This window comes from Petromyzon marinus, chromosome 74 (genome assembly GCF_048934315.1).
Source record: "Petromyzon marinus isolate PM22_M1 ecotype Great Lakes invasive population chromosome 74, UKy_Petmar_22M1.pri1.0, whole genome shotgun sequence".
NCBI classification, from domain to species: domain Eukaryota; kingdom Metazoa; phylum Chordata; class Hyperoartia; order Petromyzontiformes; family Petromyzontidae; genus Petromyzon; species Petromyzon marinus.
The window spans coordinates 10,914,803-10,931,084 of NC_133740.1; the positions used below are offsets into that span (position 1 = coordinate 10,914,803).

A 16,282-nucleotide genomic window follows, 5' to 3' on the forward strand; every position below is an offset into this window, starting at 1 on the left:
GTGGCTCTCTGTGTGAGTCTATGGCTCTCTGTGTGAGTAGTCTATGACTCTCTGTGTGAGTTTATGGCTCTCTCTGTGAGTCTATGACTCTCTGAGTGAGTAGTCTATGACTCTCTGTGTGAGTCTATGACTCTCTGTGTGAGTCTATGACTCTCTGTGTGAGTCTGTGGCTCTCTGTGTGTGAGTAGTCTTTGCCTCTCCGCGCCGTCTCTGCCCTCCGATCAACTTTGTAATTTCTTTCCCCAAACTTTCCGTCTCTCCAGCGAACGCTCTCTTGGTCCTGTGCCCCCCCCCTACCCCCCCCCCCTACCCCCCCCTTCCCCCGGCCCCCTCCCCGCCCCCAGGCCGACCCGATGGACCACTCGGGCCACTCGATGGACCACTCCCACGGCGACCACGGAGCGGCGGTTGCCGCGGCGACGGCCGCGGCGACCACGGATGTCGGCGGCCACGGCGTCCCCGCGGGAGCCGTGGACCACTCGGGCATGGGCATGGTGCGTGGCGCCGACGCCGGCGGTGCCGACGCCGGCGGCGACGGCGCGGACGCCGGGCGGTAGCGCGTTCCCCGGCGGTCGCGAAGGTTCGCGGTTCGAATCCGGCAGGCCGCCCCGGTTATCGCCGCGGTGCGTATTGACGCCCGCCCCCCACCCCCCTACGTGCCGTGGCCCACCGGCGGCGGCGCCGGTGGGCCACGGCACGCCGGGGCCCACCGTGGGCTCGGCGGTGTCGCGATGCCGAACTTCCACGCTCGGCGGAGAAAGTTTTACACCGCGGATTGGTCGAGCGGGATCGCGCAGACGCAACGTGTTTAAGCACCGTGCACACCACACACCATAACACACCACACACACCGTACACACCACACACACCACACACACCACACACACCACACACACGTACACACCGTACACACCACACACACCACACACACCACACACACACCACACACACACCACACACACCGTACACACCACACACCGTACACACCACACACACCACACACACCACACACACCACACACACCGTACACACCGTACACACCACACACACCACACCACACCACACACACACCACACACACACCACACACACCGTACACACCACACACCGTACACACCACACACACCACACACACCACACACACCGTACACACCATACACACCGTACACACCACACACACCACACACACCGTAACACACCGTAACACACCGTACACACCACACACACCGTACACACTGTACACACCACACACACCACACACACACACACCACACACACCACACACACCACACACACACACCACACACACCACACACACACACCACACACACCACACACACCACACACACCACACACCACACACACCACACACACACCACACACACACCACACTACACACACTACACACCACACACCACACACACACCACACACACTGTACACACCACACACACCACACACACCACACACACCACACACACCACACACACACACCACACGCCCACCACACACACACCACACACACCACACACACACACACACACACACACACACTGTGTACACACCACACACACCACACACACCACACACACCACACACACCACACCACACAAACACACCACACACACCACACACACACACCACACACCACACACACCACACACACCGTACACACACCGTACACACCGTACACACCACACACACCGTACACACCACACACACCACACACACTCTACACACCACACACACCACACACCGCACACACCACACACACTGTAACACACCACACACACCACACACCACACACACCACACACACCACACACACCGTACACACCATACACACCACACACACCCTACACACCGTACACACCATACACACCATACACACCATACACACCACACACATCACACACATCACACACACCACACACCGTACACACCACACACACCACACACACCACACACACCACACACACCGTAACACACCGTACACACCACAACAAACCACACACACCAAACACACCGCTCACACCACACACACCGCTCACACCACACACACCGTACACACCACACACACCACACACACCGCTCACACCACACACACCGTACACACACCGTACACACCACACACACCGCACACACCACACACACCGTACACACCGCACACACCACACACACCGTACACACCGTACACAGTACACACATCGTACACACCACACACACCGTACACACCGCTCACACCGTACACCACACACACCACACACACCACACACACCACACACACCACACACACTGTACACACCACACACACTGTACACACCACACACACCGTACACACCATACACACCGTACACCACACACCGTACACACCGTACACACTGCTCACCGTACACACCGCTCACACCACACACACCGTACACACACCACACACACCGCTCACACCACACACACACACCACACACACCACACACACCGCTCACACCACACACCACACACACACCACACACACCGCTCACACCACACACACCGTACACACCGTACACACCACACACCGTACACACCACACACACCACACACACCGTAACACACCGTACACACCACAACAACCACACACACCACACACACCGCTCACACCACACACACCGTACACACCACACACACCACACCACACCGTACACACCACACACACCACACACACCGCTCACACCACACACACCGTACACACACCACACACACCGCTCACACCACACACACCGTACACACCACACACACCACACACACCGCTCACACCACACACACCGTACACACCGTACACACCACACACACCGTACACACCACACACACTGTACACACCATACACACCACACACACTATACACACTGCACACACTACACACCACGTACACACCGTACACACCACGTACACACCGTACACACCATACACACCACACACACTATACACACCACACACACCGTACACACACCGTACACACCGCTCACACCACACACACCACACACACCGCTCACACCACACACCGTACACACCGCTCACACCACACACACCACACACACCGTACACACCACACACACTGTACACACCACACACACCGTACACACACCACACACACCGCTCACACCACACACACCGTACACACCGCACACACCACACACACCGCACACACCACACACACTGTACACACCACACACACCGTACACACACCACACACACCGCTCACACCACACACACCGTACACACCACACACACCGTACACACACCACACACACCACACACGATGATCCTACAGCTGCTGCGTGATCCCAGCGGTGTAGATTCCTTTTTTGAAACGCGGAGAATTTGGACGGCGACGGTGTGGCCTCACTCCGGGCCGACGACGTTCACCGTAACCGGGGTCCCGGTAGCAACCGGGGTCGCGGTAGTAACCGGGGTCGCGGTAGTAACCGGGGTCCCGGCAGTAACCCCGCCCCCCCCCCCCCCTGCCGGAAACGAACCGCGAACCTCGGCGGCAGGCGGCTAATGCACTACCACCTGGCGACTGCTACCGCCACCACAGCCACCATCACCACCACCACCGCCACCATCACCACCGCCACCACCACCACCGCAACTATCACCACCGCCACCATCACCACCGCCACCACCATTACCACCACAACCACTGCCACCATCAACATCACCACCGCCGCCACCACCACCATCATCACCACCACCGCCACCACCACCACCGCCACTGCTGACCCCTAGCGATCCGTTGTTGTGGCTGCAGGTGATGACTTTCTACTTTGGCTACACCAACGTGAACGTCCTGTTCAGCGGCTGGCTTATCAATTCCGTGGGAGGTGAGTGTCTGTGGTCTGTATGCTGTGTCTGCTGTGTGCTGTGTCTGTGTGCTGTGTCTGTGTGGTGTGTCTGTGGTCTGTGTGCTGTGTCTGTGTGCTGTGTCTGTGGTCTGTATGCTGTGTCTGCTGTGTGCTGTGTCTGCTGTGTGCTGTGTCTGTGTGCTGTGTCTGTGTGCTGTGTCTGTGGTCTGTGTGCTGTGTTTGTGTGCTGTGTCTGTGGTCTGTGTGCTGTGTCTGCTGTGTGCTGTGTCTGTGGTCTGTGTGCTGTGTGCTGTGTCTGTGTGCTGTGTCTGTGGTCTGTGTGCTGTGTGCTGTGTCTGTGGTCTGTGTGCTGTGTGCTGTGTCTGTGTGCTGTGTCTGTGTGCTGTGTGGCTGTGTGCTGTCTGTGTCTGCTGTGTGCTGTGTCTGTGGTCTGTGTGCTGTGTCTGTGTGCTGTGTCTGTGTGCTGTGTCTGTGGTCTGTGTGCTGTGTGCTGTGTCTGTGTGCTGTGTCTGTGGTCTGTGTGCTGTGTGCTATGTCTGTGTGCTGTGTCTGTGGTCTGTGTGCTGTGTGCTGTGTCTGTGGTCTGTGTACTGTGTCTGTGTGCTGTGTCTGTGTGCTGTGAGCTGTGTCTGTGTGCTGTGTCTGTGTGCTGTGCGCTGTGTCTGTGTGCTGTGTCTGTGTGCTGTGTGCTGTGTCTGCTGTGTGCTGTGTCTGTGTGCTGTGTCTGTGGTCTGTGTGCTGTGTCTGTGTGCTGTGTCTGTGGTCTGTGTGCTGTGTCTGTGTGCTGTGTCTGCGTGCTGTGTCTGTGTGCTGTGTCTGTGTGCTGTGTCTGTGCGCTGTGTCTGTGCGCTGTGTCTGCTGTGTCTGTGTGCTGTGCCTGCGTGCTGTGTCTGTGTGCTGTGTCTGTGTGCTGTCTGTGTACTGTGTCTGTGCTGTGTCTGTGTGCTGTGTCTGTGTGCTGTGTCTGCTGTGTGCTGTGTCTGTGGTCTGTGTGCTGTGTCTACGTGCTGTGTCTGTGTGCTGTGTCTGTGTGCTGTGTCTGTGTGCTGTCTGTGTACTGTGTCTGTGTGCTGTGTCTGTGTGCTGTGTCTGTGTGCTGTGTCTGTGTGCTGTGTCTGTGTGCTGTGTGGCTGTGTGCTGTCTGTGTCTGCTGTGTGCTGTGTCTGTGGTCTGTGTGCTGTGTGCTATGTCTGTGTGCTGTGTCTGTGGTCTGTGTGCTGTGTGCTGTGTCTGTGGTCTGTGTACTGTGTCTGTGTGCTGTGTCTGTGTGCTGTGAGCTGTGTCTGTGTGCTGTGTCTGTGTGCTGTGCGCTGTGTCTGTGTGCTGTGTCTGTGTGCTGTGTCTGTGGTCTGTGTGCTGTGTCTGTGTGCTGTGTCTGTGGTCTGTGTGCTGTGTCTGTGTGCTGTGTCTGCGTGCTGTGTCTGTGTGCTGTGTCTGTGCGCTGTGTCTGTGTGCTGTGTCTGCGTGCTGTGTCTGTGTGCTGTGTCTGTGTGCTGTGTCTGTGCGCTGTGTCTGTGCGCTGTGTCTGTGTGCTGTGTCTGTGATCTGTGTGCTGTGTCTGTGTGCTGTGTCTGTGGTCTGTGTGCTGTGTGCTGTGTCTGTGGTCTGTGTGCTGTGTCTGTGTGCTGTGTCTGTGTCTGTGTGCTGTGTCTGTGTGCTGTGTCTGTGGTCTGTGTGCTGTGTGCTGTGTCTGCGTGCTGTGTCTGTGCGATGTGTCTGTGTGCTGTGTCTGCTGTGCGCTGTGCCTGCGTGCTGTGTCTGTGTGCTGTGCGCTGTGTCTGCGTGCTGTGTCTGTGTGCTGTGTCTGTGTGCTGTCTGTGTACTGTGTCTGTGTGCTGTGTCTGTGTGCTGTGTCTGCTGTGTGCTGTGTCTGTGGTCTGTGTGCTGTGTCTACGTGCTGTGTCTGTGTGCTGTGTCTGTGTGCTGTGTCTGTGTGCTGTGTCTGTGGTCTGTGTGCTTTGTCTGTGTGCTGTGTCTGTGGTCTGTGTACTGTGTGCTGTGTCTGTGTGCTGTGTCTGTGTGCTGTGTCTGTGTCTGCGTGCTGTGTCTGTGTGCTGTGTCTGTGTGCTGTCTGTGTACTGTATCTGTGTGCTGTGTCTGTGTGCTGTGTCTGCTGTCTGCTGTGTGCTGTGTCTGTGGTCTGTGTGCTGTGTCTACGTGCTGTGTCTGTGTGCTGTGTCTGTGTGCTGTGTCTGTGTGCTGTCTCTGTGCGCTGTGTCTGTGTGCTGTGTCTGTGTGCTGTGTCTGTGTGCTGTGACTGTGTGCTGTGTGCTGTGTCTGCGTGCTGTGTCTGTGTGCTGTGTCTGTGTGCTGTGTCTGTGTGCTGTGTCTGTGTGCTGTCTGTGGTCTGTGTGCTGTGTCTGCTGTGGCTGTGTGCTGTGTCTGTGTGCTGTGTCTGATGTGTGCTGTGTGCTGTGTCTGTGTGCTGTGTCTGTGTGCTGTGTCTGCGTGCTGTGTCTGTGTGCTGTGTCTGTGTGCTGTGTCTGTGTGCTGTGTCTGCTGTGTGCTGTGTCTGCTGTGTGCTGTCTGTGTACTGTGTGCTGTGTCTGCTTGCTGTGTCTGTGTGCTGTGTATGTGCGCTGTGTCTGTGTGCTGTGTCTGTGTGCTGTGTCTGCGTGCTGTGTACTGTGTGCTGTCTCTGTGCGCTGTGTCTGTGTGCTGTGTGCTGTGTCTGCGTGTTGTGTATGCATGCTGTGTGCTGTGTCTGCGTGCTGTGTCTGCGTGCTGTGTCTCTGTGCTGTGTCTGTGTGCTGTGTCTGTGTGCTGTATCTGTGTGCTGTGTGCTGTGTCTGTGTGCTGTGAGCTGTGTCTGTGTGCTGTGTGCTGTGTCTGCTGTGTGCTGTGTCTGCGTGCTGTGTCTGCTGTGTCTGTGTGCTGTGTCTGCTGTATGCTGTGTCTGTGGTCTGTGTGCTGTGTCTGCGTTCTGTGTCTGCTGTGTGCTGTGTCTGTGTGCTGTCTGTGGTCTGTGTGCTGTGTCTGTGTGCTGTCTGTGTGCTGTGCCTGCTGCGCTGTGTCTGCTGTGTGCTGTGTCTGTGTGCTGTGCGCTGTGTCTGTGTGCTGTGTCTGCTGTGTGCTGTGTCTGCTGTGTGCTGTGTCTGCGTGCTGTGTCTGTGTGCTGTGTCTGTGTGCTGTGTCTGTGTGCTGTGTCTGCGTGCTGTGTCTGCGTGCTGTGTCTGTGTGAGAAGTTTTGGTGGTTGTTTTTTTCCGGCGACCGCAAGCGGGAATCAAACTCGGATGGCGTAACAGACCCCAGGTGCCGTGGGTTCACTGCTGTGCCAGGCTAGGTGCAGGTCGTGGGACAAACCCTCTCCCCCCCCTCCCCCCCTCCCCCCCCCTTCCCCCTCCCCCCCCCCCAGGCATGGTTGGCAGCTGCTTAGCCGTCTTCCTGCTGGCTGCGGCCTACGAGGGGCTGAAGATCTTCCGTGAGACGCTGCTCCGCAGATCCCAGGTGAACGTCCGCTACAACAGCATGCCGCTGCCGGGACAGCACGGGACCACTGTCATGGAGACGCACAAGACCGTGGGGTGAGCGGCCGTGCCTCACCACGCCTCACCGCGCCTCACCGCGCCTCACCGCGCCTCACCGCGCCTCACCGCGCCTCACCGCGCCTCACCACGCCTCACCGCGCCTCACCGCATCTCACCACGCCTCACCGCGCCTCACCGTGTCTCACCGCGCCTCACCGCATCTCACCGCGCCTCACCGCGCCTCACCGTGCCTCACCGTGCCTCACCGTGCCTCACCGCGCCTCACTGCGTCTCACCGCGCCTCACCGCGCCTCACCGCGTCTCACCGCGTCTCACCGCGCCTCACCGCGTCTCACCGCGCCTCACCACGCCTCACCGCGCCTCACCGCGTCTCACCGCGCCTCACCGCGCCTCACCACGCCTCACCGCGCCTCACCACGCCTCACCGCGTGCGTGTCCAACGTCACCCTCCCACTGTCCACCCTGTTGGGCCATCACCCCCCACCCTCCACCACCGCTCTCCCTTCCCTCCTCCTCACTCCACCTCCTCACTCCACCTCCTCACTCCACCTCCTCACTCCACCTCCTCACTCCACCTCCTCACTCCACCTCCTCACTCCTCCACCTCCTCACTCCACCTCCTCACTCCACCTCCTCACTCCACCTCCTCACTCCTCCACCTCCTCACTAGTCCACCTCCCTCTCTCCTCACTCCTCCAGCTCCTCACTCGTCCACCTCCTCACTCCACCTCCTCACTCCACCTCCTCACTCCACCTCCTCACTCCACCTCCTCACTCGTCCACCTCTCTCTCCTTACTCCTCCACCTCCTCACTCGTCCACCTCCTCACTCGTCCACCTCCCTCTCTCCTCTCTCCTCACTCCACCTCTTCACTCCTCCACCTCCTCACTCCACCTCCTCACTCGTCCACCTCTCTCTCTCCTCTCTCCTCACTCCACCTCTTCACTCCTCCACCTCCTCACTCCTCCACCTCCTCACTCATCCACCTCCCTCTCTCCTCACTCCTCCACCTCCTCGCTCCACCTCCTCACTCCTCCACCTCCTCACTCCACCTCCTCACTCCTCCACCTCCTCACTCCTCCACCTCCTCACTCGTCCACCTCCCTCTCTCCTCACTCCTCCATCTCCTCACTCGTCCACCTCCTCACTCCACCTCCTCACTCCACCTCCTGACTCCACCTCCTCACTCGTCCACCTCTCTCTCTCCTCACTCCTCCACCTCCTCACTCCTCCACCTCCTCACTCGTCCACCTCCTCACTCGTCCACCTCCCTCTCTCCTCACTCCTCCACCTTTTCACTCCTCCACCTCCTCACTCCTCCACCTCCTCACTCCTCCACCTCCTCACTCCTCCACCACCTCCCTCTCACCCCACCCCACCCCCCTCCCCTCCCCCGCGTGCCCTCCAGGCAGCGGATGTGCAGCCTGCCGCACGTGCTGCAGACGGCGCTGCACGTGCTGCAGGTGGTGCTCTCCTACTTCCTGATGCTCGTCTTCATGACCTACAACGGCTACCTGTGCGGCGCCGTGGCGCTGGGCGCTGGCGCCGGCTACTTCCTGTTCAGCTGGCGCAAGGCGGTGGTGGTGGACATCACCGAGCACTGCCACTAGCGGAGCCGCGGCCCCCGCCTAGACCCCCGGTGGGCGCGGGGGCTGGCCGAGGACACGGGACCATCGGCAGGAGGCCGCGCGGAGTCTCGGCCGGGGGCGGCGGCGGCGGCGGTGGGGTGGTGGTGGGGTGGTGGTGGGGAGTTTTGAGACCTGGACGGGATTGGCGGTGGTGGCGGAGCGAGTGAGAGAGTGAGTGAGTGAGAGAGTGAGAGTGTGAGAGAGTGAGTGAGAGAGTGGGAGAGTGAGTGAGAGAGTGAGTGAGAGAGTGAGCGAGTGAAAGAGCGAGTGAGAGAGTGAGTGAGTGAGCGAGTGAAAGAGCGAGTGAGCGAGTGAGAGAGTGAGTGAGCGAGAGAGAGTGAGTGATAGTGAATGAGAGAGAGAGAGTGAGTGAGAGAGTGAGAGAGCGAGAGAGCGAGTGAGTGAGTGATAGTGAATGAGAGAGAGAGAGTGAGTGAGAGAGAGAGAGAGAGTGAGTGAGAGAGTGGGAGAGTGTGAGAGAGTGAGTGAGAGAGTGAGATAGTGAATAAGAGAGTGAGTGAGAGAGTGAGTGAGAGAGTGAGCGAGTGAGAGAGTGAATGAGAGAGTGAGTGAGCGAGAGAGTGAGAGAGTGAGTGAGTGAGTAAGAGAGTGAGTGAGCGAGAGTGAGTGAGTGAGAGAGTGAATGAGAGAGTGAGTTAGTGAATGAGTGAGTGAATGAGAGAGAGAGTGAATGAGTGAGTGACTGAGAGAGTGAGCGAGAGAGAGTGAGTGAGTTAGTGAATGAGTTAGTGAATGAGTGAGTGAATGAGAGAGAGTGAATGAGAGAGTGAGAGAGTGAGTGAGTGAGTGAGAGAGTGAGTGAGTGAGTGAGAGAGTGAGAGAGTGAATGAGTGAGCGAGAGTGAGTGAGTGAGTTATAGTGAATGAGAGAGAGAGAGCGAGAGAGTGAATGAGAGAGTGAATGAGTGAATGAGTGACTGAGAGAGTGAGCGAGTGAGCGAGAGTTAGTGAGTGAGTTAGTGAATGAGTGAGTGAATGAGTGAGTGAATGAGAGAGTGAATGAGAGAGAGTGAGTGAGTGAATGAGAGAGTGAATGAGAGAGTGAGCGAGAGAGAGTGGTGGGGGGGGGGGTTGTGGGGATCGGAGAAGATGGCGGATGGCCTTGGGGGTACGGCGACACTTTAAGCGTCGATCCTCGGCCGTGCGTAGCAGCCGGTAAATGAAGGGGGGAGGGGCCCTTTGACAAATATCGGTTTATTGATGATGTTGTGGATGTAGTTGAGATGAAGGGATGGAGGGGGGGGGGGGGGCCCTTCCTCAGTTTCCGCCGGTGACCCTTGGAGAGATGGCGGCGGCGGGGGGGGGGGGGTTAGGGGGGGCGCTTCCGATCGTCAATTTTTAATCGACTCGACGTTTTATTTCCTCTTTTGTAGATTATTTTTACACCAGGTTATGATTATCGCCGCGTCCGTGGCGACGCCGACAGCCGCTGCCTCACTGCCCACTCCGGCCGCCCACCACCACCACCACCCTCACCACCACCATCACCATCACCACCACCATCACCACCACCACCGTTACCACCATCACCCTCACCACCACCACCACCCTCACCGTCACCACCACCGTCACCACCACCACCCTCGCCACCACCCTCACCACCACCACCGTTACCACCCTCACCACCACTACCACCACCGTCACCACCACCGTCACCACCACCACCCTCGCCACCACCACCATCACCACCACCACGACCGTTACCACCACCACCGTTACCACCATCACCACCCTCACCACCATCACCACCACTACCACCACCCTCACCACCACTACCGTCACCACCACCACCGTCACCACCACCACCGTTACCACCACTATCACCACCCTCACCACCATCACCACCCTCGCCGCCACCACCACTACCATCACCAACATCACCCTCACCACCACCACCGCTACCACCACCACCGTCACCACCACCACCGTCACCACCACCACCGTTACCACCACCACCGTTACCACCACCACCGTCACCACCACCACCGTTACCACCACCACCGTTACCACCACCACCGTCACCACCCTCACCACCCTCACCACCCTCACCACCACCGTCACCACCACCACCCTCACCACCATCACCCTCACCACCACCACCACCACCATCAACCTCACCACCACCGTCATCACCCTCACCACCACCACCGTCACCACCACCACCACCGTCACCACCACCGTTACCACCACCACCGTCACCCTCACCACCACCACCGTCACAACGGGTTGCAAGCACACACACCTACACACACACCCCTACACACACACACACACCTACACACACACCTACACACACACACCTACACATAAACCTATACACACACACACCTTCACACACACCTACACACCCAGTTGTGGGTGGGGGAGTGGGCGGAGCTACCCGGGCGAGAGGGGTGGAGCCAAACACTTTAGCCACGCCCTTACGACACGCCCCCTCGCAACCCGCTGATTCTGCTGCTGGGATGTGTGGACAAAGCAGTCACGGGCGGATTCCGTCCACAAGAAAAAAGTTTCAACGTTTCCACAGCGATAGCATGGGCGTGTGTGTGTGAGTGTATGTATGTGTGTGTTTGTGTGTGTGTATGCGTGTCTTCTCGGCCACGGTCATTCCCTCCCTTCTCTACGCTTGCGAAACGTGGACCCCCCTAATGGAACATCTTCGCCGGTTAGAAACATTTAGGCTGGCCTGCCTACGATCCATCCTGGGTTTAACCAGACTGGATTGTGTGAGGAGCTCACAAATCCTTGAAAGATCTGGGCAGGGTCCCATCGGTGAGCTCCTCCGGCAGGCAAGGCTGCGATGGCTGGGTCATGTAGCCCGCATGCCCAGCCACCGCATGCCGAAACAGCTTTTGTTTGGCCGGATTGAGGGGGCTAAGCGGGCGCGGCACGGGCTAGAGAAGAGATGGAGTGATGTGGTACAGGAGGACGTGGAGCTGAGTGGACTTGCCGATGACTGGTACCAGCGGTGTCAAGATCGGCCTCTGTGGAGGAGGCTCGTGAAGGATGCTACTGGGCAGTTGGAGGCAGTCGCCCTCCAACAACAACGGAGGGCGGAGGAGCGACGCTCACAACAGCGAGCGGAGCGCCGGGTGGCTAAAGCACAGCAGGTTGGCACAGTAGGGGGCACAGGTGGTGCATCAGCCAGTCATCTCAGTCAGTCGACCCGTGGCACCTGGGTCTGCCCCGTGACCTCCTGCCAGCGGGCGTTCGACACTTCACGTGGCCTCAGGGTGCACATAGCCTGGCACAAGCGTCGTGGTGACGTCACCGCCACTTAGTGGCGAATGGCGGTTGTTGTTGTTGTTGTTGTATGCGTGTATGTGTGAGTGTATGTATGTGTGTGAGTGTGTGTGAGTGTATGTATGTGTGTGTGTGAATGTGTGTGTGTGAGTGTGTGTGAATGTGTGTTTGTGTGTGTGAGTGTGTGAATATGTGTGTGTTTGTGTGTGTGAGTGTGTGAATGTGTGTGTTTGTGTGTGTGTGAATGTGTGTGTGCGTGAATGTGTGTGTGTGCGTGAATGTGTGTGTGTGTGGGTCATGTAGCCCGCATGCCCAGCCACCGCATGCCGAAACAGCTTTTGTTCGGCCGGATCGAGGGGGCTAAACGGGGCGGCACGGGCTAGAGAAGAGATGGAGTGATGTGGTAAAGGAGGACGTGGAGCTGAGTGGACTTGCCGATGACTGGTACCAGCGGTGTCAAGATCGGCCTCTGTGGAGGAGGCTCGTGAAGGATGCTACTGGGCAGTTGGAGGCAGTCGCCCTCCAACAACAACGGAGGGCGGAGGAGCGACGCTCACAACAACGAGCGGAGCGCCGGGTGGCTAAAGCACAGCAGGTTGGCACAGTAGGGGGCACAGGTGGTGCATCAGCCAGTAGTCTCAGTCGACCCGTGGCACCTGGGTCTGCCCCGTGACCTGCCAGCGGGCGTTCGACACTTCACGTGGCCTCAAGGTGCACATGGCCTGGCACAAGCGTCGTGGTGACGTCACCGCCACTTAGTGGCGAATGGCGGTTGTGTGTGTGCGTGAATGTGTGTGTGTCAATGTGTGTGTGTCAATGTGTGTGTCACTGTGTGTGTGTCACTGTGTGTGCGGGGAGTGGTGGCGTAGCGATGAGCACTACGCTGCGCTACGAACCCGGCCAACCCGGGTTCGATTCCCGCTCACGGCCAACACCACCAGTGACGATTATCTGAACCGGTCCCGGGCCTCCCCTAGGTCGACTCAGCCTCAAATGAGTAACCCGGTGCTGTGTGCAGTAAGAGACAAAGGCGGCCGGGCGTGGTGCTGGCCACCCACCCTCCTCACGTGCCGTGCCGGTCTTCATAGCTGCTGCTACTCGCTAAAGGCACTTGCCCCCTACAGTCTGAAGGCTATTCGGGGGAGCTTTGTCTCGTCACTTCTTCTCTACGAGGGAAATCGGTGATCGAACTGACAAAATCAATCACGTGGGGTTGCTCGGTGTGGTGGGGGGGGGGCGGGTGGTCGGAACAACCAATATGAAAAGGTGATTGATTTTATTGTCCGAGTGACCTTGTGATTCTAATCAAAGACGTTGCCTCGCTGTGGTTCGTGGTAGTTGATGGTAGCGCCGTCTGCAAGCACGAAAACAAAATTCTGTTCAAAATGTCCCGGTTCGAACCACGCCCCAGGGGTCAATCGTTGTCGTTCGATTCCCGTTGCAGTAATTACTAAACACAATGATGTCTCGTTGGTTCTTACACGCAGTCGTCGCAGTAGTAGTCGTAGTAGTTGACGTTTGTTGGGTTAGGGGCCGTCCATAATGACGTCACTCACCTAGGGGGCGGGGTCAGATATTTGTGACGATGTGTGACGTGGGGGGGGGTGAGAAATGTGACGTCACATCAAAATGTGCAACTTTGAAATAAATAAATACTGGCAACACGTTCTACTTAATTAAATAGACTTTACATAAATACAGACAACACGTTCTACTTAATTAAATATACTTTACATAAATACAGACAACACGTTCTACTTAATTAAATAGACTTTAAATGAATACAGACAACACGTTCTACTTAATTAAATAGACTTTTTAATATTTTGTTTTTTGGTCCTACAACATCAGAGTGCAGCGCCACATTAAATACGCACTACAATGACAATAGTTTAAAGCTTTCGGTAAAGTCACGTAGAAACAAGAAAATATTTTGTATTATTTTATTGTTTCTCTTCTACGTGGTGGTAACTTTACCGAATGAACCAAGAATAATAATTGTATTGTTTTACAATAATTTTATTGTTTTATATTTTTATTATTTTATTGTTTCCCTTCTACGTGGTGGTGACTTTACCGAAAGAACCAAGAATATGAATCCCTGCAGTCACGAAAGCTTTAAATTAATATTTGAAGCATGTTTTATTTTTTTGGGTGGGGAGGAGGGGGGGGGCAGATCTTTATGACGTCATATTTGAGGGGGGGGGTCAAAAATCGTCCAAAATCGCGTGACGTCATTTATGGACGGATCTTAACCCAATCCCAAACAAAAACCTCCCCTATTACGGATCATTAATCCTAACGCGGATTCATTTTTTTTTGTTCCATTCCATGACATCTTTGTCCAAGCCCGCAAGGTTTAGGCCTTAATTCTTGTTACAGGGAAAATTGAGTTTGTAGATCCATGCGGTGTACAGCCGTTTCAATAGGTATAACACAAATATACAGTGTCTATTTGTGTTTTCTACCTTGTGATGGGACTTTGTAGGATGACACTTTGAGATTTGTAAGGGGGCCACGGGTTGACCAATAAGATCTGAATTGGTCTGGAGTAATGGTTGACAGACAGTGTGGATTTCTGCAGTCACGACAGCTTCAAATCTAGATTAGGTGTGATGAGGTGGGACACTGATCAGGAGCTGACAGCTGTGATGAGGTGGGACACTGATCAGGAGTTGACAGCTGTGATGAGGTGGGACACTGATCAGGAGTTGACAGCTGTGATGAGGTGGGACACTGATCAGGAGCTGACAGCTGTGATGAGGTGGGACACTGATCAGGAGTTGACAGCTGTGATGAGGTGGGACACTGATCAGGAGCTGACAGCTGTGATGAAGTGGGACACTGATCAGGAGCTGACAGCTGTGATGAAGTGGGACACTGATCAGGAGTTGACAGCTGTGATGAGGTGGGACACTGATCAGGAGTTGACAGCTGTGATGAGGTGGGACACTGATCAGGAGCTGACAGCTGTGATGAGGTGGGACACTGATCAGGAGTTGACAGCTGTGATGAGGTGGGACACTGATCAGGAGCTGACAGCTGTGATGAAGTGGGACACTGATCAGGAGTTGACAGCTGTGATGAGGTGGGACACTGATCAGGGGTTGACAGCTGTGATGAGGTGGGACACTGATCAGGAGCTGACAGCTGTGATGAAGTGGGACACTGATCAGGAGTTGACAGCTGTGATGAGGTGGGACACTGATCAGGGGTTGACAGCTGTGATGAGGTGGGACACTGATCAGGAGCTGACAGCTGTGATGAGGTGGGACACTGATCAGGAGTTGACAGGTATATACAGACACATTTATATATTCTTTAGTTTTGCCGAAACGTTAACCGAACCCGTGTCATCGCGTGAGCCTCATCCACCAACGTTTAAGCTGTTTGTCGATGTTGTTGTTGTTTTCTGTGGATGTTGATGACGACGTGGTTGTTGGGCTGTTGTTGCTGTTTTGGTTGTTTAAAATGATCTTTCACGTTGCCTCAATCGAACGGTAAATCAAATCTGGCGTTGGGCCCCTGTGTGGCTCCTCGGATTTCCACCACGATGAATAAAGATGCTGATTCTGGGTGGTGATGATCGTCCTTACAGGAGTTGTTGTTGTGTGTGAGTCCTAGCCTAGGGGCACCCCCAGTGGCAGCTGTCCCTGTGTGTTAGTAGGGGAGGCGATGTTGCTACTGCTGCTGTGTGGTCTAGCCTAGGGGCACCCCCAGTGGCAGCTGTCCCTGTGTGTTAGTTTGTCAGTAGGGGAGGTGATGCTGCTGCTGTGTGAGTCTAGCCTAGGGGCACCCCCAGTGGCAGCTGTCCCTGTGTGTTAGCCTGTCAGTAAGGGAGGTGATGCTGCTGCTACTGCTGTGTGGTCTAGCCTAGGGACACCCCCAGTGGCAGCTGTCCCTGTGTGTTAGTCTGTCATTAGGGGAGGCGATGCTGCTGCTGTGTGAGTCTAGCCTAGGGGCACCCCCAGTGGCAGCTGTCCCTGTGTGTTAGTCTGTCAGTAGGGGAGGCGATGCTGCTACTGCTGATGTGTGAGTCTAGCCTAGGGACACCCCCAGTGGC

At 56.4% G+C, this 16,282-nt stretch overlaps 1 protein-coding gene across 1 annotated transcript; it reads left to right on the top strand.

Annotated features, from left to right (window-relative positions):
- Nucleotides 1–346: 346 nt before the first annotated feature.
- On the top strand, nt 347–15,800 carry LOC116958255 (high affinity copper uptake protein 1). The gene is made up of 4 exons (XM_032980782.2): nt 347–494; nt 3,785–3,857; nt 7,196–7,364; nt 8,737–15,800. Exons 1-4 carry the CDS (start codon nt 354–356, stop codon nt 8,936–8,938), a joined length of 585 nt encoding a protein of 194 aa, XP_032836673.1. The 5' UTR covers nt 347–353; the 3' UTR covers nt 8,939–15,800.
- The last annotated feature ends 482 nt before the right edge of the window (nt 15,801–16,282 follow it).